General features: G+C 43.9%; 3 protein-coding genes and 1 non-coding gene across 9 annotated transcripts in view; 3 read left to right on the top strand and 1 right to left on the bottom strand.

Moving 5' to 3' along the window:
- RIPK1 (receptor interacting serine/threonine kinase 1) overlaps positions 1-12,959 on the top strand; it is a 76,206-nt gene extending 63,247 nt beyond the window's left edge. For all 3 annotated transcript variants that reach the window (XM_072729224.1, XM_072729223.1, XM_025982629.2), the window contains exons 7-11: positions 1,934-2,010; positions 5,432-5,528; positions 6,405-6,971; positions 8,153-8,296; positions 10,891-12,959. In XM_072729224.1, the coding sequence (XP_072585325.1) occupies positions 1,934-2,010; positions 5,432-5,528; positions 6,405-6,971; positions 8,153-8,296; positions 10,891-11,177 (1,172 nt within the window). In that variant the 3' untranslated portion in view covers positions 11,178-12,959. The remainder of the gene's footprint in view (positions 1-1,933; positions 2,011-5,431; positions 5,529-6,404; positions 6,972-8,152; positions 8,297-10,890) is intronic.
- LOC140594654 (large ribosomal subunit protein eL39) lies at positions 9,833-16,667 on the bottom strand. 3 transcript variants are annotated; one of them, XM_072729232.1, is made up of 2 exons: positions 16,317-16,667; positions 9,833-10,297 (listed from the first exon to the last, which is right to left on the bottom strand). In XM_072729232.1, the coding sequence occupies exons 1-2, from the start codon at positions 16,650-16,652 to the stop codon at positions 10,043-10,045; spliced, it is 591 nt and encodes a 196-aa protein (XP_072585333.1). In that variant the 5' UTR covers positions 16,653-16,667; the 3' UTR covers positions 9,833-10,042. The 3 variants fall into 3 exon arrangements, 2 of the variants coding, with proteins under 2 accessions (XP_072585333.1, XP_072585334.1); XM_072729233.1 differs by lacking the exon at positions 16,317-16,667 and adding an exon at positions 11,976-12,074; XR_011995727.1 differs by lacking the exon at positions 9,833-10,297 and adding an exon at positions 11,911-12,072 and having other exon boundaries at positions 16,317-16,456.
- Positions 16,668-16,719: 52 nt separating this feature from the next.
- Positions 16,720-24,144, top strand: part of BPHL (biphenyl hydrolase like) — a 37,426-nt gene continuing 30,001 nt past the window's right edge. The window contains exons 1-2 of one of the 2 annotated variants that reach the window (XM_025982630.2): positions 16,720-16,958; positions 22,863-22,966. In XM_025982630.2, the coding sequence (XP_025838415.2) occupies positions 16,852-16,958; positions 22,863-22,966 (211 nt within the window). In that variant the 5' untranslated portion in view covers positions 16,720-16,851. Of the gene's footprint in view, positions 16,959-18,215; positions 18,363-22,862; positions 22,967-24,144 lie in introns of those variants that run through there. The other variant, XM_025982631.2, reaches the window with a different exon arrangement.
- LOC112907428 (U6 spliceosomal RNA) lies at positions 19,907-20,013 on the top strand. Its single transcript, XR_003232775.1, has one exon. It is a non-coding gene; the product is annotated as a U6 spliceosomal RNA (small nuclear RNA).

Here is a 24,144-nt window from a genome sequence, read left to right as displayed (position 1 = left end):
GTCCCTGAGTCTCTACACTTTTTTTAAAAAAAAAAAAAGGTTTTATTTATTTAATTGAGAGAGAGAGAGAGAGAGAGAGAGAGAGAGGCAGAGACACAGGCAGAGGGAGAAGCAGGCTCCACGCAGGGAGCCCGATGTGGGACTCGATCCCCGGTCTCCAGGATCACGCCCTGGGCTGTAGGCAGCACTAAACCGCTGAGCCACCTGGGCTGCCCTCTACACTTTTTTTTTTGTTGTTTATTTTCTCTCTCTTGATCAGATTGGGTTATTTCTATCATTCTGTCTCTACTGACTTTCCTATGTCTCCTTTATTCTGCTGTTGAACTCATCTACTTTGGTTTATTATATTTTCCAGTTCAAAAATTTTATTGAACTTTCTTTTTTATCTTATGTTTCTTTGTTGAGGCTTTCTGTTTTCTCATTTGTTTTAAGCTTGTTTGTAATTGCTTATTGAAGCATTTGTATCATGGCTGTTTAAAAATCTTTAAACTGCTAGTTCTAATATCTCTGGTATCAATTATCTTTTTTCTTTCAGTTTTAAATCTTCCAGTTCTTAGTCTGGTGAGTGATTTTTCTATTGAAACTTGCACATTTTTTTACAATGCTAGGAGTTTTTGGGTATTCTTCAATCCTTCTACATTAGCTGGCCTTTTTCGGACATGGATTTGGCAGTGGAAGAGTAGCTGCCACCTTGTTCATAACAGGTAGAGGGGAGTCTAGGACACCTGAGAGGGGGGGGGGGCGTTCCTTGTTTGTCCTGGTCAGGGTGGAAGTTCCAGTGAAGTCCATGGACACTGCAATGGAGGCAAAAGTTCTGACTCCCACTAGGCTTCTGACACTTCTCCGTTGGAATGGGTAGGAGCACCTTACTATTGCAAAGTAAGAGTGCAAGTCTAGTCTACCTTCATAGTCCATTGAAACCACAGAGTAGAGAGGCTCATTACCATCTGGCAGGACGGAAGGCACAGCAATGGTTCTTCCCATGCCCCTAGCACCCACATGGAGGCCACATGTTTAAGAATGGACCAGGAGGAGGAAAGGACTTCCTGTTGGCCCTCTCTGACATCACCGTGCTGGGGGTGTTGAAGTACCCTGTTCCTGTCTCATGAGGTTGGAAATCTTAGCTCCCTACTTGGCCTTTGCTGGTAAGGTTGGGGGTGGAGCCACAGTGTTTTCTGTGATGTTTGGCTGGAGAGTGGTTATTGACTAAAAGTCTTTTGTCTTGCTAGGCTACCCTTTGCTTAGTCCTTTGGCTAGAAAAAGCAGGCTTTTGTTAGGATTTTGTTGTTCGGTTGCCAGCTTCCTTAAGTGCAAGTCTGGGATCTAAGAGGCAAAAAGAAATCCTAGTGAACTCATCGCCATGTCTCCTCAGATACCAGAGTCCCTAGTTTGTCTGCCTTTGTCTTTCCTCCTTTCATGCTCTTTTTATTTGTTTTATGTGTGATTTTATAGGGGTTCTTGTGCTTAGAGGGAGAAATAAAGAAAGATATGTCTACTCCATCTTCTTGAAAGTGGAAGTTGCCTTTTTCTTTTAAGGCTAGCAGCTTTGAACTCTTTATATCAAATCCCTATTCTGAGTGTTCTAGCCTATAATAATTTTGATACCAGAGAGACCAAAACAAGGAGTTGTCCATCCCTATTCAGTTGGAGATTAATTCATAATAAGTTGGGCTTTGTGCTGCAGTTGGAGAAACATGCTATTAGGCAATATCTCTTGGTTTCCATTGTTGCCTTGTCCCTTCGTCTGTCTACTTAGTTATTAGTCTTATTAGTCTCTTCATATAAGTCAGTGATTTGGCATTAAAATTTTTATTTTACTGCTTTGTCCACAGATTAAGGTAAGTAATTAAAAAATAATAGATTACTAGTATTTAAATTTTAGTTTAGAAAATACCTAAGAAATTTAAAATACTTTTTTTTTTTTTTTGCATAGGCATTGAAGAAAAATTTAGGCCTTTTTATGAAGATCAGTTAGAAGAAAATGTAGAAGAAGATGTGACAAGTTTAAAAGTAGGTAACATAGCAGGTACTCAAAACATTAACATATCAAAGCATATGTATTACCAGTTTTGAAAACCAAAGCAATATAATTTGTTACTAAGATTTGAGGTAAGCTGGCTTGGTAACCACATGAAACAAAATTAGCAGTTCTGTACAGATAACCATCAAGTTGGCACACTGGACCCATTCCTCCATCAAAACTAATGCAATGAGAGAAATTATATATATAGCAATGTGGAGACAAAAGCACAACCTCACTGGAGTAGAACGGAAAGTACCATAGGAGGATCAGTCATTTTGAGGAATTCTTGGAAGCCAACAGAATTTTATTTCCTAAGACCTGTAACAGAAAAATAAAATGCTAACCCAAAACATAATGCTGAAGGAGTACTGGAGGAACAAGTCTATGTCCATTTGTGGAAGAAACAGCATGGTCAGCTGGGGCGTCGGTGTAAGACTGTCCCTTGGGAACCATGCTTGTGCCGGTTACAAAAGTTGGCTCCTCCCTCTGAGTCCCTTGTGCTGTGCAACACATGGGAGCAGCATCTTCCTCAACCTGAAACAGTGAATTTGGTCTGGGGTCTAGAAGTATACCAGAGGTTATTACCAGCCAAGTAGCCAAGACAAACAAAGACCTTCCCTACACACACACTTAGGAAACAAGCTGCTGGCACAAGTACAACAACATGCTGCTAGATTCATGAGGGGAAGAACTGCAGTCAATAAAACAGGCAGGCATATGGAGATTTCAAAATGAAGATAAAAAAAAACCGGAGAGGCGAGAATTACCAGACTTCTGAGGGATACCTACACTATAAAAGGAAAGGTATCCAATGGAAACCATGCTTGGGCATCAAAAGAATGTCAGGAAAGAGAGTCACTAGGTTAAGTCACAATAATCAGAAATATTTCATAACTATAAAAAGTTCAACTCACCAGAAGATAATAACAGCTTTAAATATGTGCGTGCCCTTAATAACATGGTCTCAATATCAAAAGAAAACTTGATAAAACTCAAAGGAGCAAAAGACAAATTCAGAATCATAGTTGGAGATTTTAATATACAAATTTCTCTTTAACTGACAGAACAAATAGACAAAAAAAATCAGTAAGGATATAGAAAATTTGAAGAACATGATTAACATTTGACTGAATGGAAATATATAAAACACTGCATTTAATAACTACAATAGGCTTTTCAAGCACATACAGACATACTTTAAAATTGATTGTGTCCTGGGAAATAAAACAGTTCTCAACCAATTTTAAAAGGATTATAATCATATTAAGAATTTTCTCTGATTACATTTCAGTTATGCTAGAAATTAATCTTAAAATTTAAAACTCTCATGTGGTTAGTAGTTAAGAAATATATTTCTAAATAGCCTGTGGATTAAAAAGGAATCACAATGGAATTTAGATAAATTTTAAAGTGAAGACTAACAAAAGCACTACATATTAAAACAAAATGCAAATGTGACTAAGAAAAAAAAGGAAATACCAAAATGTTAATTTTGTCCTTGGAGTGAAGGCAGAATGTGTAGGTTTTAAATATAATTCTGTACATTTTCTATATTTTCAATAATGAGTGGTATCACTTTTATAGCAAAAAAGAGTTTCTTTTTCCTTTTTTTTTATTTTGGTAAAATACACATAACATAAAAAAAAAGTTTCTTTTTCCTTTTTTTTATTTTGGTAAAATACACATAACAAAAAAATTTCTTTTTTTTAAAAGATTTACTTATTTATTTTAGAGAGAGAGCGTACATGCATATGTGCATGGGGGGGGGGAGAGGGGGAGAGAGAGAGAGTCTTAAGCCGACTGACTCCAGGCTGACTGCAGAGCCTGACACAGGGCTCCATCTCATGACCCAGAGATCTGAGCCAATACCAGGAGTCTTATGCTTAAGCAACTGCACCCCTCAGCTGCCCCACCATCTTACCCATCTTTCAGTGTAGAATTCAGTAGCATTAAGTACACTCACAGTGCTGTGCAAACATCACTTAGTGTCCATTTCCATTTTTAAATATTCCAAACAGAAACTCTGTGCCCGTTAAACAACTGTTCCCCATTCCTCTTCCCAGTTCCTGGTAATGTGGAATTCCACTTTCTATGAATTTGCCTCTTTAGGTACCTTGCAGACGTGGGGATCAAACAATATTCATTTTTTTGTGTCTGCCATATTTCACTCAGCATAATGTTTTATAGGTTCATCCATGTTGTAATATGTTTTAAGAGCTTCGTTCCTTTTTAAGGCTGAGTAATTCTCCATTTTCTGTGTATATCACAGTTTATTAATTCAACTGTGATGGATACTGAGTTGTTTCCACCTTTTATCTGTGAACATTGATGTACAATTTTTTTGAGCTCCTCCTTTCAATTCTTTTGGGTATATACACAAGAGTGGAATTGCTACATTGTATGATGATACTATGTTAAATTTTGAGGAACCATCAAATTGTTTTCCATAAGGGTCCTACCATTTTACATTTCTGGGTTCCAATTTCTCTACATTCTCACCAACATTTTTCATTCTCAGGGTTTTGTTTTTGTTTTTTAAATGATAGCCATCTAGAGTGTGAAGTCATGTATAACTCATGGTGGTTTTGAAGGATATTTTCCCAATGATGTTGAGCACCTTTTCATGTACCATTTGTATATTTTCTTTAGAGAAATGGCCCTTTGGCCATTTTTGAATTGAGTAGTTTGTGCCTTATCGTTGAATTATGCAAATTCTTTATATAATCTGGATAGTCATCTCTTATCAGAGATATGAATTTGCCAATATTTTTTTCCTATTCTCTGGGTTATCTTTTCACTCTCTTAATAGTGTCCTTTGGTGCACAGAGGCTTTAATTTAGATGTACTTCAATTTATTTATTTTTATTTTGTTACCTGTGTTATTGGTGTCATGTCTAAGAAATTACTATCAAATTGAATGTCGTGAATCTTTTCCCCTATGTTTTCTTCAAATATTTATATGGTTTGAGCACTTAAGCTTCAGTGTTTGGCTCCATGTGAGTTAATTTTTGTATATAATAAAAGTAAGGGTCCAACTTCATTCTTTTAGGTTTGTATCCAGTGTTCCCCCATTGCATGGTCTTGGCACCCTTGTTGAAAATCAGTTCTCCATGTAAGGGTTTATTTCTGGGTTCTCTATCTTTCATTGGTCTATGCCTGTCCTTAGAGCAATACCACACTGTTTTGATTACTGTAATCTTGTAGTGAGTTTTGAAATCAAGAAGTGTGAACCCTCCAAATTTATTCTTCTTTTTCAGGATTGTTTTGGCTATTTGGGGAAAAAAGATTTATTCCTTGTAAGAGCTATATGAAATCTCTACCTTTTGAAAAGATTTCATTTTTCTATAATAATTTTTGGAACTATTTTCTCCTGTTTACTAAAGTGTACATTTATGCTGTCAATTATAGAAAGAGTATCCAGACCCAGCCCAAAATTCAGTTGTGAAGAGAATGCAGTCTCTCCAGATTGACTGTGTAGCAACACCTCCAAGCAGGTCAAATTCAGGTAACATACTATGATTGAAAATCACGTGTTCACTTGTTTGTTCGTGCATTCACTCTGTTCTCAAAAATACTCCTCATGAACATACAAGAAACAGAAGAAGCTATACAATTTAACTCTTGCCTTAAGGGAATCTATAATATATTTAGAATGAAGATAACATATATTTGAAATAGTAAGTAACAGGGTGTTCACTAAAATCATAAAACATCCTGAACATAAGAGGCCTAATATATATCTGAAAGGGAGAGTATAAGGGCTCAGGAAAAAGAGGGGACATGTGTGGAGGCAAGGTCCTTGAGGTCAGGGATGATATCCAGAGAATTAGCAGAGAGGTTGGTCTTGGAATCAAGGAGGGATACTTTCATTTTCACAAAAGGAAAAACAGAGTAAAGTATAGGATATTGAAGCCACTTACTAGCTATCTGTTCTAGGGCAAATTAACCTCTTGTAAACCTCATCCCTCAAATCATAATATAATTGCTCCTATTCTTACAGGGCTTTTAGAGAATAAAAGAATCCATGGAGAGTGCTTAGCACCAAGCTGCTCCGGGTCTTATTTTCCAGCCCTGCACCACACCAAGGACACAGCCACTTTCTCTACTAAAGACCAGTCCCTTTCTCCCTTGGTCATTCCTGTGACAGTCATGTTGCCGTTGCCTGTTAACATTTCTCTAGTGCTCTCTCACCACCCTGCAGGGGCTTCCACAAATTACTTACATATTTGTAGAAGAGGACCATCAAGTCAATGCTTTTTTTATTTGCTTGCAAAGGTTTCAGTATGTTATTCTGAGACACAGATGTGTGACGGTGCTCAGGTTTTATTTTATTTCTTGTTGCTGTCTGAAACTCTTTCCAATGTTGATCATTTCTCCTCAGCCCCAGAACAGCCCAGTTCGCTGCACAGTTCCCAGGGACTGGGGATAGGTCCCGTGGAAGAGTCCTGGTTTGCTCCCTCCCTGGAGAACCAGCAGGATGAGAACCAGCTCAGCTTGCAGAGTAAACTCCAGGAGGAAGCCAACTACCATCTTTATGGCAGCCGCATGGACAGGCAGACGAAACCGCTCAGACAGAGTGTGGCTTATAATAGAGAGGAGGAAAGGAGACGAAGGGTCTCCCATGACCCTTTTGCACAGCAGAGACCTTATGAAAACATTCAGAACCCAGGAGTAAAAGGCCTTCCTTATTCTATTGCAACCAGTCCTGGTAATGCAGTACACCAGCCAACGGGGCTAACCAGCCAACCCCCAGTAAGGTACTGGAACAATGAATTGTACAGTCCCTTCAAATTTAGAACAAGACCACTGGCTCTGGGAACAACAGGTTCAAGAGTCTGGTATCAGCCAAATCCAAGCCATATCCCAAGCGTGAATAAAACTCCAGTGCCGGAGACCAACCTACTGGGAAACACGCCCACCATTCCATTCAGCTCCTTCCCATCAAGAGGTAAACAGTTCTTTTTAGCTATAATCTTTTTTAAATGTTTCTGAAAATAAAACAGCTATTAGCTCTGACGTAGACTCTAAGGTTACAAGGATGAGTTGTTTGTAGTCTTCAGCTGCCACATGCCGTTTGCAGCCATGGACTAGTCTCCATCAGACCACTTGGCTTTGGTTTGAGTAGGATTCATTGCAGCTGCCCACAGGTGTTGGGTTACAAGTCCTTGTAACTAGTGGGTATCTTCTGCTTTAATCTGCATCATAGTGGTCCCGTTATACCCTATAGCTGACGGGTTTGTGTTCTTTTACTTGCTGTTTTCTGGAGGTAAGAAAGAAGTCTTGGATATTTTAATTCTTATCTTATATAGGCCAAAGACTGCATTAGTGAGGAAACCATAGTGTTGGGCTACCATCACCACCATTTATCTCTGGAACTCTTTTCATCTTCCCAAACTGACACTCTGTACTCATCAGACACTAACTCCCCATTCCCCTACCCCCAGCCCCTGGCAACCACCATTCTTTCTGTCTCTATGAATTTGACTGCTCTAGGGTACTTGATATATGTGGAATCAGACAGTCTTTGTCCTTTTGTGACTGGCTTATTTCACTGAACACAGTGTCCTCAAGGTTTGCCTATATTGTAGCATGTGTCAGGATTTCCTTCCTTTTTTAAGGCTGAATAATATTCCATTGTCCGTACATAACACATTTTGTGTATCTGTTCATCTTTTGGTGGACCCTGAGTGACTTCCACCTTTTGGATGTTGTGGATAATGCTGCTGTAAACATAGCTATATAAATATCTGTTTGGGGCCTTGCTTTCAGTTCTTTTGGGTAAATACCCGTAAATGGAATTGCTACATCTTAGAGTAAGTCTATTTTTAATTTTTGAGGGATCTCCATATCATTTATCACACCATTTTGTATTCCCGCCAGCAGCACACCTTGGTTCCAGTTCATTCACATCCTTGCCAACACTGTTACTTTTTTTTTTTTTTATAGTAGCCATTTTGGTGGATGTAAGGTTAGTTCAGCTACATTTTGAAGAGGAAAATCTCAAGACTGTCATAGGATAAATAATTCAACTTCTATATCTAGAATAAAGCCCTGTCCTTTTACCATGTTGTATTTATTTCTCTTGCTTTCAACCTAGATTTACTTACCTGTGTGTTTCACTCTATTCAGATGAGTCTATAAAATGTACCATATACAACAGTTCTGGCATTCAGGTTGGAGAGCATAATTATATGGAGGTTGGTGGAATGAGTTCAGCCCTACTGGACATGAACGTGAAAGAAGAGCCAGCTTATAAGTACCAAGATATCTTTGGTAAGATGCCCTTTAAGGACCCATTTTCTAGCAACCTTGAACTTTATTGCTTAGAGGGATATAGTGGAATCCTGAAATTTCTCTGATTATTCTCCCTGACAGTTGACCCGTTTTCTCTGTAAAATATCTCTGTAACTTCGATATAATCCATTGTGATTTATTAATGCTTAATATGGGGATAATTACAATATCTAACTCATGGATTTGTTGTGAAAATTATCATCAATATGTATAAAGAGTGTAGAACACTGCCTGGCATGTAGTTAAGATCTGTGAAAGTACTGAACATATCATCAATATCACTATTCAGACCTAGGAGAGGTATCTCCCTCAGGTCTTCATCAAAAGTGATTCTGAAAAAATAGAAGACTATGCCCTCAACAGTACCCCTGTAATAAAAACAAGAGAGCTTTCTCTTATGGGGTTTTAACTGTGCGGTCTCAAAACATTAATCCCAAAACACAACCTGGGAATCATAGTCACGAGACCAAATCAATGGGATTTAAGAGCCCAGCTTTATGTTTGATTCTGGATTGGCAAAATGTTTCTATCAAGGGCCAGATAGAAATTATTTTAGGCTTCACTGGCCCTGAGATCTCTGTTGCAACTACCTGACATTGTAGTGCAATAGCAGCCACAGACAAGATGTACATGAATGGGCGTGGCTGTGTTCCAATAAAACTTCACTCAACAAAAAGAGGCAGCAGGCCAGATTTGACCCACAGGCCATAGTTTGCCAATCCCTGGCCTAATCCATTTGAAAAATAGTCTTTAACATTCTTAGAGAGGAGGTTCCTAACTTTGGGGGTGACAAAAGTACCTTGGAGGATCTGATGAAACCCAGGGTCCCTCTCCCAGAGGAACTCACAAAACTAGGCTAATATCTTGGAAGGTTTTTGGACTGCTGATGTCCTTTGGTGATAACAGAAGCTGCACTGTGGGGAGCTAAGGAGAGGATGGGAGTTGAGGGGGGTGGGTAGAAATGAGATGTCTTTTTCCTTATATTCAGCTTATTGAGGTAGGTTGAAGATCAAGGAAAATGTGTGTGGTGGTGATGGTAGTTTTATACTTTAGTTTCCTTTTGTTATTTTTTTAAAAAAAGATTTTATTTGGGATCCCTGGATGGCTCAGCGGTTTAGCACCTGCCTTCAGCCCAGGGTGTGATCCTGGAGTCTCGGGATTGAGTCTCACGTCGGACTCCCTGCATGGGGCCTGCTTCTCCCTCTGCCTGTGTCTCTGCCTTTCTTTCTGTCTCTCTCATGAATAAATAAAATCTTTAGAAAAAAAAAAAAAGGTTTTATTTATTTGAGAGAGAGCACCTGAGCAGGGGGAGGGGCAGACATGCAGTCTCCCCGTCAAGACCTGAGCCAAAGGCAGATGCTTAGCAGAGCCACACAGGCGTCCCCTAGCTGTACTTTAAATACTTGGTTGTCAAGGGCCATTTCTAGCACTGCAGAAAGTTCTATCAGACAGTGCTATGTGAGATCTGACAGGAGGAGGATTTGAGTACTTCACAAATCAGAACACAACAGCAGCTCAGCTGAAAGGTCTCGCATTTATTACTGAACCAGCCTACTGGTATAGAGGCATAGGAACAGACAAGAACGTTGCCTTAATAAGACATGTCTATTGGCCAGGTAGGAAGGGTGTTTCCATATTGACAGGATAGGAACATGTGATCTCCATGCAGCTTAAATATATGTGCCAATTATATTTGCTATTTCATGATGTGCGATGGATGCTTCCTCATAGACCCAGCTTGGTTCTTCTCCAGTGCCTCCTCTTGGAGTTGTACCTGATTTTATTACCAGTTTTCATCCGAATCCACTGGGGAATGGGACGATTCTGCTTTTGTTTCTTGGCCAGGAATCGCTTGATTCTGAAAGTCTTGTGAGAAGACATGGCGATAACAGTCAACCACACGCAACCAGGATAGCGGCTCCTTTTGTTATTTTTATGAAGGCCAGAGAGGAAGGAACCAGTTAGAAAGGGACGCTGTGGCTGTAAGAGAAGAGAAGACGGCACTTAGAGGAGAGTTGAGTCCCAAAATAGACCTGGAAAAGTAGATACCTCATTCTTTAAGACAAGGGGAGGCATTATAATTGCATGAGTTCACACTTGATGGCCTCAGTTTCCCTAAGTAAGAGGAAAGTAGACCATTGGGTGCAGGGGATCAGGAATTGAATGACCCTGATTCTGGCCAGGTATGTAGATGATGCCAAAAGGAACAAAAATAGTATTTTCCCTCTTTTTATCAGGAAGGTCTGAAATCAACAGGGCCATTGGCTAAGGTCATAGAGGACAGCCTAGAAGCCAAGCAGAGCTTGGATTCCCAAAGCCACTAGCTGTGGCTCAGAGATGCATCTGCTAGGAGGTAGAGGTTCTCTGCTGTATTCATATACACACTGCACATGGGCTTCCAGACATGTAAAGGATCCCCTAAGGAATGAGTCCACAACTATGTAATGAAGTTTGTTTTTTGTTTTTTTGTTTTTTTTTTTTACCGTCTCCTGATACTGTCTCTACAGGTTTTTAAAACTAGAGTGTTCAAATGAGTTATAGTTTGATGCCTTCTTATCTTTTCTGTTTGGCAGATAATGTCACTAGTCTGACTGATAAACATCTGGACCCAGTCAGGGAAAATCTGGGAAAGCAATGGAAAAACTGTGCCCGCAAACTGGGCTTCACTGAACCTCAGATTGATGAAATTGACCATGACTATGAGCGAGATGGACTCAAAGAAAAGGTTTACCAGATGCTCCAAAAGTGGCTGATGAGGGAAGGCAATAAAGGGGCCACGGTCGGAAAGCTGGCCTATGCGCTCTACCAGTGCTCAAGAATAGACCTTTTGAACTATTTGATACACATCAGCCAGAACTAACTCGAGAAGGGGCTTAGGCAGCATGGGGTATTCTCCTCGCCTAGTGAGTAAGTCACCCACTGAAAGCGTGCTGCCTCTGATCCTTCAGAATTCTTCCCTCACTAATACAGGTTCTGGGTCTGCATAAAACTCTCCTGCATTCCGTAGGTGGAGAATGGGAAAGAAGCCTACAGCAAACCGCCTACTAACCAGGAAGACCTATTAATGTCTGAGGCCAAGTCCAAAAAGAAGCCTAACTGGGTTTTGAAGGGGAGAAAGATATTTGAGGAGGATCATTTTCTTTCAGTTCGTTCCTCAGCATTCACTGATGCCATTCATTTAACTTACTGGAGTTTTGCTAGAGTAAGAAAAAAATTCAGAGGACATAAACTAAGTCAACTTTCTTATTTTACGCTCTCTTCACGAGTTCAGTGAAATTTTAAGTTCTCTTCAAATAGGGTTTTTTTTTTTTTTGTATTCTAACCATGGTTTGCTCTGAAACTATAATGTCTGTTAACTTCAGTATCAAATGTTGTGTCAGTCACTACAGGCTTCAAGAATTACATGCAGTCTCCACTCCAAAAAAATTAACTGGAGGAATTTTAAGGAATACTAAGATGGAAAAAAAAAAATAGAGAACAAAAATACTAGAATTTTCCAGGCGGTTGTTATAAGGAATTGTTACTAACTGTGGTGATGACAGAAATTCTTGATGAAGTTTTTAAGTTCTTTCCTAGCATTCTGATACTTTATGTACTTTCCCAACCTCTGCACCCTGCAGAGGGAGCATGGATGCAGGGAATTTTGATCTCTTCACACCTGGCTGTGACTGGAGCCTCAGGACTGGTCACTACTGAGCAGCTTCCTCAGGTTACCCCAGGATACTGTAGAAGTATTTTCGTTTTCTTTCTGTGAGCTGTAATGTAAAAAAAAAAAAAAAAAAAAGAATGCTTCAAAGGTTGATAATTGTGCTTCTAACACTCGACCCCTCAAAGCCCACCTGAAACTTGAATGTGTGAAAGGAACCTGAAGACTAGAAGACTGAGGCGGGCAGGCCATCCAGTACCACTGCCTGCGCTCGGCTAACCCGAGAGCGTGTCATTGTGCTCAGCCTGTCCAGGAGGGAGGGAGCGCAGGATGCAGTCTGGTGACTCTGGATATCAGAACAGATTCTAGGGTCTGGTGGGCTGAGAACAATGTTGTGGTTCCGATTCTAAAATCCCCTAGCCACAGCTGATATACACACACACCTGAAGTGTTGGGACTGGAAAACAATTTCTCAACTTCTGCACCACTGACATCTTGGGCCAGGTTATTCTTTGTTGTGGGGGCTGTCCCGTGCAGGGTAGGATCTGGCCGTGTGAAAGCATCCTCTACCTACTAGATGCCAATAGTGGCATCCCCCTACTCCCCTCTTCCTGCTCCCCAGCTGTGACAAGCCAAAATGTCTGGAGACATTGCCAGATGTTCCCTGGAAGGACAGAGCTGCTCCAGTCGAGAAGAGCACTGCTACAAAGGAACGAACCCCAGTCTCTTATCCACACACATATCCAGGCCCACTTAGTTTCCACATAACATAGCATTAGACCACACAGACCAGAAGAAAAGTCGGATGGGGAAAGAGTCCCCGGCTTTGCTAGAGAGGAATGGATGGATGATTGCTTTTCTAAACATACCCCTTGTACCTCTTTCCTAACAGTGTTTAAATTTTCTAATTCCAAAGAAATTGATCAATGTTAAAGCCAAAAATGAAAGGTATTTTTAATGGACTTTTCAAAATAAAATTTTGTACCTCAAATATAAGCAATTGAAATGATGTGTTTATATAAATGAGACCGTTTGGGCTTCTTCACTGAGGTTGGCATTTCCTATATGTACTGCCCTTTTCACCCTCCTGCCTTTAGCAGGCAAGAGGAAGCTATGGTAAAAAGAGAAGCTTCTGGACAGCTTTCTGGCTCTCAGGATGAAAACACGCTGCTTGAGAGCCTGCAGCCCATCTGTAAACCATGTCCTTAAACATGGTTCCAAAGTCTTTCCTTCAGCCCCCATTCTCTAAAAACTGGGCTGAAAAGAGTCAAATTTGTATCTGAAGAGCTTCAATACAAGAAAATCAATTGGGCAGAAAATTAATCAAGTGAGAGGACACAGACTATAATGAGAAAGATGATTATCCATATTTGGTTCCAAAAAAGATACTCAGACCGTAAGGTTTCTTCTGGTAAAGAACACCCACTTCCAACCCTCACAGCCTTGTGAAATCAGCAGTTTTCCACTTGTTGCTGTGGTTACAATATTTGTTTGGGGTCCATCGTATGAAGTTAGGTCTTCAAAAATAGTTTGTTCTTTCTCAGAAAAAAATTTTTTTTAAGATTTTATTTATGAGAGAGACAGAGAGGCAGAGACATAGGCAGAGGGAGAAGAAGGCTCCATGCAGGGAGCCGGACGTGGGACTCCAGGATCACGCCCTAGGCTGAAGGAGGGGGCTAAACCACTGAGCCACCCGCGCTGCCCTGAAAATGTTTAGTATTTTGATGTACATTTTAAGGTATGTTTTTTATAAAGGTTTTTTTTTTTATAATAAAACTAGGTGTTTCCTAAGACAGACGACTTAACAATTTGCAGATAAAAACGTCTTGCATCAGAAACAGGCTGTGACCTAACAATGGAAAAAAGCTCAACCTGATTTTATGGTGAAAGCTCCCTTGCCAGAACGTACATTAATAGATGATACTTTTGATTTCTTTCTATAAAAGGGTAACCATGTCAACAAGATCAATTCTTTTAGTCACATCTGTTGTAGGATAAAAATTTCTAACTGCCAAAACAATGTAATACAACATCGTGGTTTAAATTTTAAATTTAACTCATCAGGTGTTACTGTTATAGAACTAAGTAGCAAAAGACTGATGATTTTTACCCATTGCAATCAGCAGGGTTACTGTGCAATTTCACTGCAAAGGACTGAGGTCAAGAAAACCAAACCAAACCAAAAAAACAAAGCAGAGGGCAGCCTGGGTGGCTCAGCAGTTTAGCCCTGCGTTCATTCAGTTCAGTGCCTGATCCTGGGGTCCCGGGATCCAGTCCCACGTCGGGCTCCCTGCATGGAGCCTGCTTCTCCCTCTGCCTGTGTCCCTGCCTCTGTGTGTCTATGAATAAATAAAATTTACAAAGCAGGACACTAGGTGTCTATATGGCCAAGATTTTAGAAGTATCTGATTACAAAGAAATCTTTGAAGTCCTAATGCTATTCCAGTGAATTCCGTAACAACCCTAGTACAGGTTGTGAAATCAAGTAGGCTTAACTTCCCCTCGGCTCCTCTTTTGCTGTGTACCTAGAGCCTGCTTCCTAACCTCTCTTAGCCTCAATTCTCTCTTCTATAAACAGGCAGGCTGATGCAAGGATCAAAATAATGCACCATAAGGTGCCTGGCACAAAGTTATTTATTTATTTATTTTTTTAAATTTTTATTTATCTATGATAGTCACAGAGAGAGAGAGAGAGAGAGAGAGAGAGAGAGAGGCAGAGACACAGGAGGAGGGAGAAGCAGGCTCCATGCACCGGGAGCCCGACGTGGGATTCGATCCCGGGTCTCCAGGATCGCACCCTGGGCCAAAGGCAGGCGTTAAACCACTGCGGCACCCAAGGATCCCCACAAAGTTATTTTTAAAGCTGTGCAACAACAACAAAAAAAATAAATAAATAAAGCTGTGCAACAGTGTTACACAGTAAGGACTAGTTCTCAAGTGTGCATTTAATACATTGTGACACCAATCACCTAGAGCCCCACAAGTGCTATGTTTAACATGTTAAAATTGTACAATTATTTTTACTTTCGTGATCTCTGACAAGAAATCCCAAAACAGCGGCTCAGGAAAAAAAAAAAAAAAGGAAATGTTGATCTACCAAAGGTTTCTGAAAGTCAGATGACAGTAGTCAGCTGAAATGTATTTCTCTTTCCTTCTATGCGGGGAAAATTAATGTGACACATTTATGTTGGAAGGAATATTTTTGCATGAACCATCTTTAGGCCAGCCTTAGTAAAAAAAAAAAAAAAAAAAAACTCAAATGGCCAGTGAGAACACTACAGGTATCAGAACTTTCCATGGCTGTTAACACTGAAAAGGACTGTGTATATAAGACCATTACAATAGGAGGGATTCGGGCAGCTGGGTGGCTCAGCGGTTAGTGCTGCCTCCAGCCCAGGGCTTTATCCTGGAGGTCTGGGATCGAGTCCCGCGTCGGGCTCCCTGCACGGAGCCTGCTTCTCTGCCGCTCTGTGTGTCTCGTGAATAAATAAATAAAATCTTAAAAAAAAAAGGGGGGGGGGTGGTTCAAGAAGGAGAATCAAGGCGATATGCAAAGAAGCTGTTGCCATCCTGAATAATTAGCCGGGGCTAAACAGTGGCCATGAACCTGCCAGTTCTTTGCAGTCGAGGCAGAGTGGCGGCGAGAATTACAGGGGTGTTTTTTGTTTTTTCCTCCACTGAAGTGTCCATTGCAGGTAATGCTTATAACCTTTAAAAAGCTTGAATCATATGATCTAAATAAGCTGAGATTCGGAGACGCCCCGGGGGCGGGGGGGGTGCTCAGCGGTGGAGCATCTGCCTTCGGCCCAGGGCGGGCCCGGGGGTCCTGGAATCGAGTCCCGCGTCGGGCCCCCGTGCTGGTCCCTCTGCCTGGGTCCCCGAGGAGCAAATACATAAAACCTTCTGATACGGTACAAACAAGGCTTAGTTCGCCGGCCTCGGCGGCCCCGCACCGCGCACCGCGCCCGCCCCCGGGGCACCTGCTCCACCCGTTCCACGTGCCTTCCCAGGCGCCTCGCACCGGACGCGGCACCTGCCCCGCACGCCTCGTGCTCACTGGGCCTCAGCCCCCGTCCTGCGCGTCGCAGCCCCATCCTGCTACGGGACGCGCCGTGCCCCCTGCGCAGACGCCCCCCCCCCCACGGCGTCCGGGCCCCGAGACCTCTACCCCCCGCGGAGCCGCCGGCGCCGGTGAGCGCGTTCCCGCGTCCCGGGCTTCCCGCGGCCCCGCCCCGCCCCGCCGCCCCGGGGAGGCCGCCCAGCGCGAGTCGCGCGGCGAAGGGCGGGCCCGCACACTGACGTGCTCCTCGAGCGCCAGGGCCGCCCCGCGGGACGACGACGTGCGGGCAGTACCGTGGGACTCGAGCTCCGCTCCTGCCGTGGGTCAGAGACAGCGCGGCGGGCAGTGCGGCCGACCGGCCCCGCCGACCAAGCCCGACGGGACACGTTACTCAGACGGCGGCCGAGCGGGTCCTGGCGCATGCGTGTTCCCCGGCCGCCCGGCGTGGGAGTCATCGGCGCATGCGTGTTCCCCGGCCGCCCGGCGTGGGAGTCATCGGCGCATGCGTGTTCCCCGGCCGCCCGGCGGAGCGGGCCCTCGGCGCCTGCGTATTCCCGACCGCCCGGCGGAGCGGGTCCTCGGCGCATGCGTGTTCTCCGGCTGTCCGGCGGAGCGGGTCCTCGGCGCATGCGTGTTCCCCACACGCCCCCGGAGCGGGCCCTCGGCGCATGCGTGTTCCCGGCCGCCCGGCGGAGCGGGTTCTCCGCGCCTGCGTGTTCCTAGCGCCTCCTCCTAGCGGGCCCGGAGCGCGAGGTGGGGCGGGGCGGGGCGCCGGCGTGTTCTCCCGGGGCGCTCCTTGGAGCGCGGCGCAAGCGCACGCCGAGACCGATGGCTGCGGTGCTGGACCGCCGGGCGTCGCGGCAGCTGCGGATGATCCTGTCGGCGCTGAAGGCCGGGAGCCGGGTGCCGCGTGCCGGGCTGGCGGCCGCATTCGGGTAATGGTGCGCCCTGCCCCCGGGAGCCCGCGCGGCCAGGTGCGCGTCGAGAGCAGCGCGGGGGCCGGGGGGTGTGGCGGGGGCCGTGACCTGGGCGCAGGAGGCGGCTCCGGGTCTGACTCGACCCCCGGGGGCTGGGGGGGGTACCCTCCGCACCTGCGGGGCGCCAGGCTCGCGGACGTGCGCCGCCTTCTTCTCTGCTGGTTTTGGACTTTGATGCTCCAAGAACCGCCTGCAGAAGCCGGGGAAACTGCACACCTGTGCTGGGCCCCGCGGACCTACCTGGGCGGCGAATGCAGCCAGCCCTGGCGGATCGGTTGCATTTATCACCAGCAGACGTCCAGTGCTACCTGGGAGAACCTGAAGTTCTAATTTGAGACTTGCAAGTTTGAAAAATGTAATTGGGAAGGTGGAGGGGAAATCTACGCAGCTTTATGTCGTGACCAATCAGGTCTTGAGTTTTCATGTTGAAGTTCTTTATTATTTTAGAGCTTCTAGGTTTTCAGGGATGTTTTAAGGCAGATGGGGGGGGGGGGGAATGCATCATTGTTCACCGGCTGTGTAAAGCAACATTGAAAAATGACAGTTTTTCCAGTTTCCTGTTTGCAGAAAGAGATTGGAATAAGGTGACTATGTACCAGTACGCCAAGTCCAAGATAAGTTATTTAATGGTTGCAGGAAGGCCCTGTCCATTTAGTGTAAGTCATTCTTCCTAAAATATCTCTGAAAAACCGGTTCCTCTGGATTTTAGAAACTGCCGTCTTATAAATGCAGTTGCAAGTTGATATTATGTGTGATATCAGTGAAAACCAGCGGCGCTGCTGGTTGATCCTGAAATGAGGCTGCAGCCCAGCGTAAGTAGGAGAAAACACCCCTTAAAAACGTTTGTTTCGGAGCCTCAGGACCCAAACCACACTTTGAGTTGTGTTCCATAAGCTTTGGTTAAGTCTACGGTTTGGAACTCTGACTCTAATTTTGTAATCTGTAAACTGGTTTGTTCCAGGACCAGGTAAAAATAAATAAGTAATAATAATGAAAAGCCTTTTCTGCCTGCAGTTGTATGTATGTTGGGTACAGTTACAGTATTAATAGTTTACAGAACCTAACAACCTGCCAGAAGAAAAACGTTTTCTGAGTTCAACCTCGGGGTGCTGTGCTTGAGAATCAGAGAGACCCTTCCTTCTTGCCCTGGCACCTGCTTCCACCTTCTTCCTGTCTGGCCGTCAGGGTGAGGGAGGGCCCCAGGGCCAGAGCCCCATTGGAGAGACTTTGTTCAGCCGAGAGGTAACAGCGTGGCCTCCAGGAAGCTGTACATAGGTGAACAAGGTTATTGAACCTCTTTGAGCCTAGAGCCTTGTAGAATTGTTCTGCAGATTTGAGACCATAAATAGCAAAACAAATGAGGTAAGTAAGCTCTTAATGTTACTCGTTATTCAGACCCGGGATCGAATTCCACGTCGGGCTCCCGGTGCGTGGAGCCTGCTTCTCCCTCTGCCTATGTCTCTGCCTCTCTCTCTCTCTCTCTCTCTATCATAAATAAATAAAAAATTAAAAAAAATATTATTCATTATTCAGCTTACAATAAAACTAAACGCTAGTTTATTTTCCCAAGCTGTTAGATTCTTGCCTTCCGCCACAGGGGAGGGAAACTTCCCTTCCTTGAAGGGAACAAACAGTTCAATCAGGACGTTGTTGTCCTTGTATTGCTTATGACATCCTTTCCTTTCACAAACTTCCCTATGCGGCTTCCCAGCAAAAGAGGGACTGGAAGTAAGGTATAGGCCTTCTGGGTGAGCATGCCTTCCAACAGGCTGTTTTTAATAGAGAGGAAGGACTTTTTTTTTTTTTTTTACCCCTTCTAAAGAAATTAACTCAGGATAGTAGTTCTCAACTTTGGTTGCCTCCTGGAATCTCTCGGAGAATTTAAAAAATACAGATGTCTGTGTCCCACTCCAGAGATTTTGCAGCCTCGGCATCTGGAATTTTTTTTTTTTTTTAAGATTTATTTATTTATAAAAAAAAAAAATAAAAATAAATAAAAAAAAAAGATTTATTTATTTATGATGGGGGGGCAGGCAGAGACACAGGAGGAGGGAGAAGCGGGCTCCATGCCAGGAGCCCGACATGGGACTCGATCCCAGGACTCCAGAATCACACCCAGGGCCAAAGGCAGGCGCTAAACCACTGAGCCACCCAGGGATCCCCGGCATCTGGAATTTTAAGTTTGCCAGATGATTCAAATCTAAGTTTGAGGGATCCCTGGGTGGCGCAGCGGTTTGGTGCCTGCCGTTGGCCCAGGGCGCGATCCTGGAGACCCGGATCGAATCCCACGTCAGGCTCCCGGTGCATGGAGCCTGCTTCTCCTTCTGCCTGTGACTCTGCCTCTCTCTCTCTCTGTGACTATCATAAATAAATTAAAAAAAAAAAAAATCTAAGTTTGAGCTTCGCACGGAGAGAGTGGGCAGCAGGAAATGGTCTCCTGTAAAGGGGCCAAGTAGGCAGCCGTGTAGATGTTGGTTAAGGTGTGGAGAGCTAAGGTCTGCACCCCCAGGATCTCCTGCATCCTCCCAACTTCTCTGTCATAATACAAGGCAAACTGCATAATACCTGCTGGTCGCAGGTTTATTTTATTTTATTTTTTAATTTTTATTTATTTATGATAGTCACAGAGAGAGAGAGAGAGGCAGAGACACAGGCGGAGGGAGAAGCAGACTCCATGCACCGGGAGCCTGATATGGGATTCGAGCCTGGGTCTCCAGGACCGCGCCCTGGGCCAAAGGCAGGCGCCAAACCGCTGCGCCACCCAGGGATCCCTGGTCGCAGGTTTAGTTGTCTGTCTTTCCTACCAGCTTCTAAGCTACACGGGGGGCCCAGAACAAAGTTTAGGAACTGTATGGATGAATGAATAGTATGGTAGAGTTCTAATGTTTTTGGAAGGACATACTAGCATGCTCGTTTCGGTAGCACATATGCTAAAATCACAACAATAAAGAGAAGATTAGCATGGCCCCTGCACAAGGATGACATGCAAATTCATGAAGCGTTCCATACTTAAAAAAAGAAAGAAGGAAGGAAGGGAGAGAGAAAGAAAGAGAAAGCAAGCACATGCCAGGGCTCTGCCCCAGTCGTTGAGTCTCCGAGGATTGTCCTAGGCAGATGTAGTTTTAACTCTCCACAGGTGATTCTGATGAGCACACCTGCTTTAAGAACATGTGGGTTAGAGAAGTAAAGTGATTATAAGCAGGGAGAAAGTGGCGGTAAAGACAGATTGACATCCCAAAGGAAAGAGTCATTTTTGGTCTTTAAATTACCTGAAGATTTCTCTCTCTTCCTGTGTGAGAGGTTGGGAAATCTGGCATCTTGATTGGGGTTCAAGTAATATGCACGTTTCAGGGCTACTGAAATCTTGGTCTCTCTGTAGCCTGATTTTCTTTTCAACAAACAAAATGAGGCCTGAACTAGTGTCTAGGAGCCGCTTGCTAAGCTGGAGAAAAAATTACTCATTTCTGTGATCTTTTTCTGCTAATGTGAAAATCAATCATTCAATGACTTTTTCTAAATAAAAATTTTTTCATGTGTTTGATTTGTTTTTATTTACTTTTGTTCATAAGTACTTGTCTGTCCTTTTTCCCCAACCTGGAGATTGGTAAAAGGTTTTCAGCCTCCCACCTCCATTTACCCCAGGTGGGAGGCCAATGTGACAGCAGCAGGTACCTCTGGTGTGGTGACACAGAGGATGTTGATGACAGGGCACCAGGGACATTTTCTTTCCCCTTAGCCTAGCTGCAAACCCCTCCTCCCTTCCTGGCATTTGTCTGCCAACCTTTGCCACCCTCTGCTCCACACTCCTGCCAGGCCAAACACTGGCTTGTCCCCATATATGTCCCTTGCTCCCGGGCCTTTGATCATGCATGCTATTTCTCCTTCTAGAAACACCCTCCCCACCACATTATTTTTCTTCAAAATTTTATTCCTCTTTGGAAGTTCAGTCCAAATGCTACTTTTTCATTCATCTCCATGTAAGGCCATGCCTTTGCTCCCTGAAGGGTGGCAGACAGACAGCAACATCCAACCACAAAAACCCAGTGTTGGACATTGAGAAGGATGCTGCTTGTACATAATCTCCTCGCTGCACAAGATGATTCTTACAGGCGTGTCCCTTGAATGCTGCAAGGAAGGGAGCCCCTCAGAAACCTTCATGGCACGAGGTGTAATAAAGGTACATTATTACTAGCATGAGCCGAGTAAATGCTGGTCATCTCTAGTTATGGCGCGGCCTCATTCCTGCGTGGTGAACGTGAGAACTGCTAGTAACCACTTCTAGCCATGCCCCTTGTGCTCCTGGCCTCAGCCATAACCTGCCCGCCCCACCCCCCCACCCCCGGTGGTTTGCAGAGCAAATCTTTGTCTTTGTCTTTTCTCCTACCAGGTTGTGGGCAAAATTAAATGTGTCAATTAATGTTTGCAGAAAAGAATCTTTATTACTAGAGTATTATTTGCTTTTATCTGGATCCCAGAGTCCCCTTAACAGTATGAATGACTCTGAAGAATAGGACATTGATAAGTAACTTGGTAGTGTCAGTATGACACCACCCTTGCTCTCGGGCTTTATTATTGCTCATGATTTCTCTAGATAATGAGCTTATGGTTATGTCAGGCTTTATTACCACCCAGTTGTCATTTTTGCAAAAATTGTATTAAGACATGATGCCCCTGCCTTCAGCATTCGTTCTCATTTGAAAATGGTGATGGGAAGAAACCAAAAGAGGAAAGAGGACCTCATTTTTTAAAAAATGCTTCATTTCAATAACCATTTTGAGTAATTTCAGAGAGATTGATGGGATTGATGGTATGTAAAGAGAAAGAGGCAGCAGTTCATTTAAATTCCTTAACACTCTACTGGGAGAAGAGCGCCTCCTTCCAGTCAGTACCTGTCCTGGCATATCAAAATGTCCCTTCCGTGTGTCACCAAGCCACCTAGGAAATTGGCAGGGAGGCTGTTAGAGCCTGATGCAGGATCCTTGTGTATGCTCCACAACTATACATCCCTGCAGCAGAGTCCTCCTGGAGCTTCTGGAAGAGCAGCAGAGAGGTTCATCAGCAGTACCCTTGCTAATGGTACATGCATCAGTCAGAACAGGCCCCAGCTGAAGGCTGTCTCCTGTGCCAACATCTCCAGTTAGATACTGTCATGGGAGGTGTTGGGCCTAGGAGGGTCAGCGGCACAGGGTGGGCTCACAAGGTGGAAGCTTATGGACCTGCCTGTTTAACAATCAACACCGATATCTCCACATGTTAAGAACTGGGCTGGCCCTATGAGTACAGACCAGCATTCCTGCCATGAGCCCTTCTGTGGCTGGCCAGAGAACATGAGAAGCCATATGCCTGAAGGACTACCTAGGGACCAAGGCCTTCTCTGCAGACTCCTGAGACCAGCCTCACCCTTACGAACACTGCCGATGCAGCTGAAGGTCCCCAGGTAGCCCCCCTACATGTGCTATGGGCCTGACAAATGACTCCAGAGTCTGTGCCATGGTTGTTCACCCTTGTGTGTCCTTGTATGAAGTTCTTGCATCAGCCTGTACCTTGGTACCACTAGCTTTCAGCTTACCTGGCATATGCCCTTGGGACTGTTTGGTCATTGATTTTAGCAACTCTCAGTACTTTAGTAGGGTAAGCCCTGGGCTGATGCTGTAGGATACTGACACATGAAGACACACTTCAGATCTGCAGTCTAGTCAGGTCCCCTTTTAGGTTTAGAAAACAAGCACAAGTCAAGGTAATCCAAGAAGCCTGAGGAGGTTATTGGAGCTGACCCAGGTATATAAAGAGCAGTTTGGTCATACTGTGTTTGTACGTACGGCTCAGTAATTTTTCTTTGGGGATGGGATTTTTCTCTTTCAGCTCCTTGGTAACCTCTGCCAAAGTAGCTGTGAATGGTGTCCATTTGCATTATCAGCAGACTGGAGAGGGAGAGCATGCAGTCCTGCTGCTTCCTGGAATGTTGGGTCTGGACGTTTTTTAACACAATTTGCATGCTGTGTAGTCTGTGACGCATTCACGTTATTAGATGCCAAGTATTGATTATTAGTTTTAGTGCTTCGCTGAATGCTTTAATATTTGCTACAAATTTAAGTGATTCAGAAAAGAAAGATTACTGTCTACTAGCTGTATTCTTTATTCCTTTAAGTTCCCAGTTTTTTTTTTTTCTTATGTAGTTATACTGTGGAGTTGCCTACAATTTGGGATGATGACAGGGATCAAGGAAAGGGGTGTGGGAAGAAGGGATAGATGAAGGAGATGAGCTAGTGACCATCCCAGTGTTGCTGGAATTGAGGGGTTCCAGGATGCAAGACTTCCAGTGCTAAAAGATGGATGGATTACCGTGTCATGATGGATTATATGTTCAATTAAAATAAGAGCTAAGAACAAGACTTAGTTAAAGCCCTTTTGGAAGTCAAAATTAGATTGGCATGAATGGAGCATAGTAAAGCCAACTGGATCCCAATCTCATCTTCCACATAAGTAATTTACATGTAGGCAGTACAGGGGGATCCAGTGATCCCAGGACACTTGAGTTTGGTTTTAAGGGTTTTAGTATTGTTTTAATTTGTACTTTAGTATAATTTAGTATATTGTTTTAATTTATACTTTTTAATAATCCCAATACCTTATGATTTCTTTTCTTCTAAAAGTAAAATGCTGGACAGCCCGGGTGGCTCAGCGGTTTAGCGCTACCTTCGGCCCAGGGCCTGATCCTGGAGTCCTGAGATCGAGTCCGCGTCAGGCTCCCTGCATGGAGCCTGCTTCTCCCTCTGCCTGTGTCTCTGCCTCTCTCTCTCTCTCTCTCTCATGAATAAATAAATAAAATCTTAAAAAAATAAAAATAAAAGTAAAATGCTAAAATCTTCAATTACTTGGTGGTTCCACTTGACAGCCACAGCTAATTGTGGTGCAGTTGTAGGTATGGAAGCATCTTTGTCTATATAGTATTTATTTTAAAAATTTTTTTAAAGATTTATTATTTACTCATGAGAGAGAAAGAGAGAGAGGCAGAGACATAGGCAGAGGGAGAAGCAGGCTCCCGGAGGGAGCTCCATGGGGAACGTGGGACTTGATCCCCGACCCTGGCATCACACCCTGAGCTGAAGGCAGACACTCAACCGCTGAGCCACCCAGGTGTCCC

The sequence above is a fragment of the Vulpes vulpes genome, chromosome 12 (assembly GCF_048418805.1).
Source record: "Vulpes vulpes isolate BD-2025 chromosome 12, VulVul3, whole genome shotgun sequence".
NCBI lineage: Eukaryota > Metazoa > Chordata > Mammalia > Carnivora > Canidae > Vulpes > Vulpes vulpes.
This window is presented reverse-complemented; position numbering and strand designations above follow the sequence as displayed.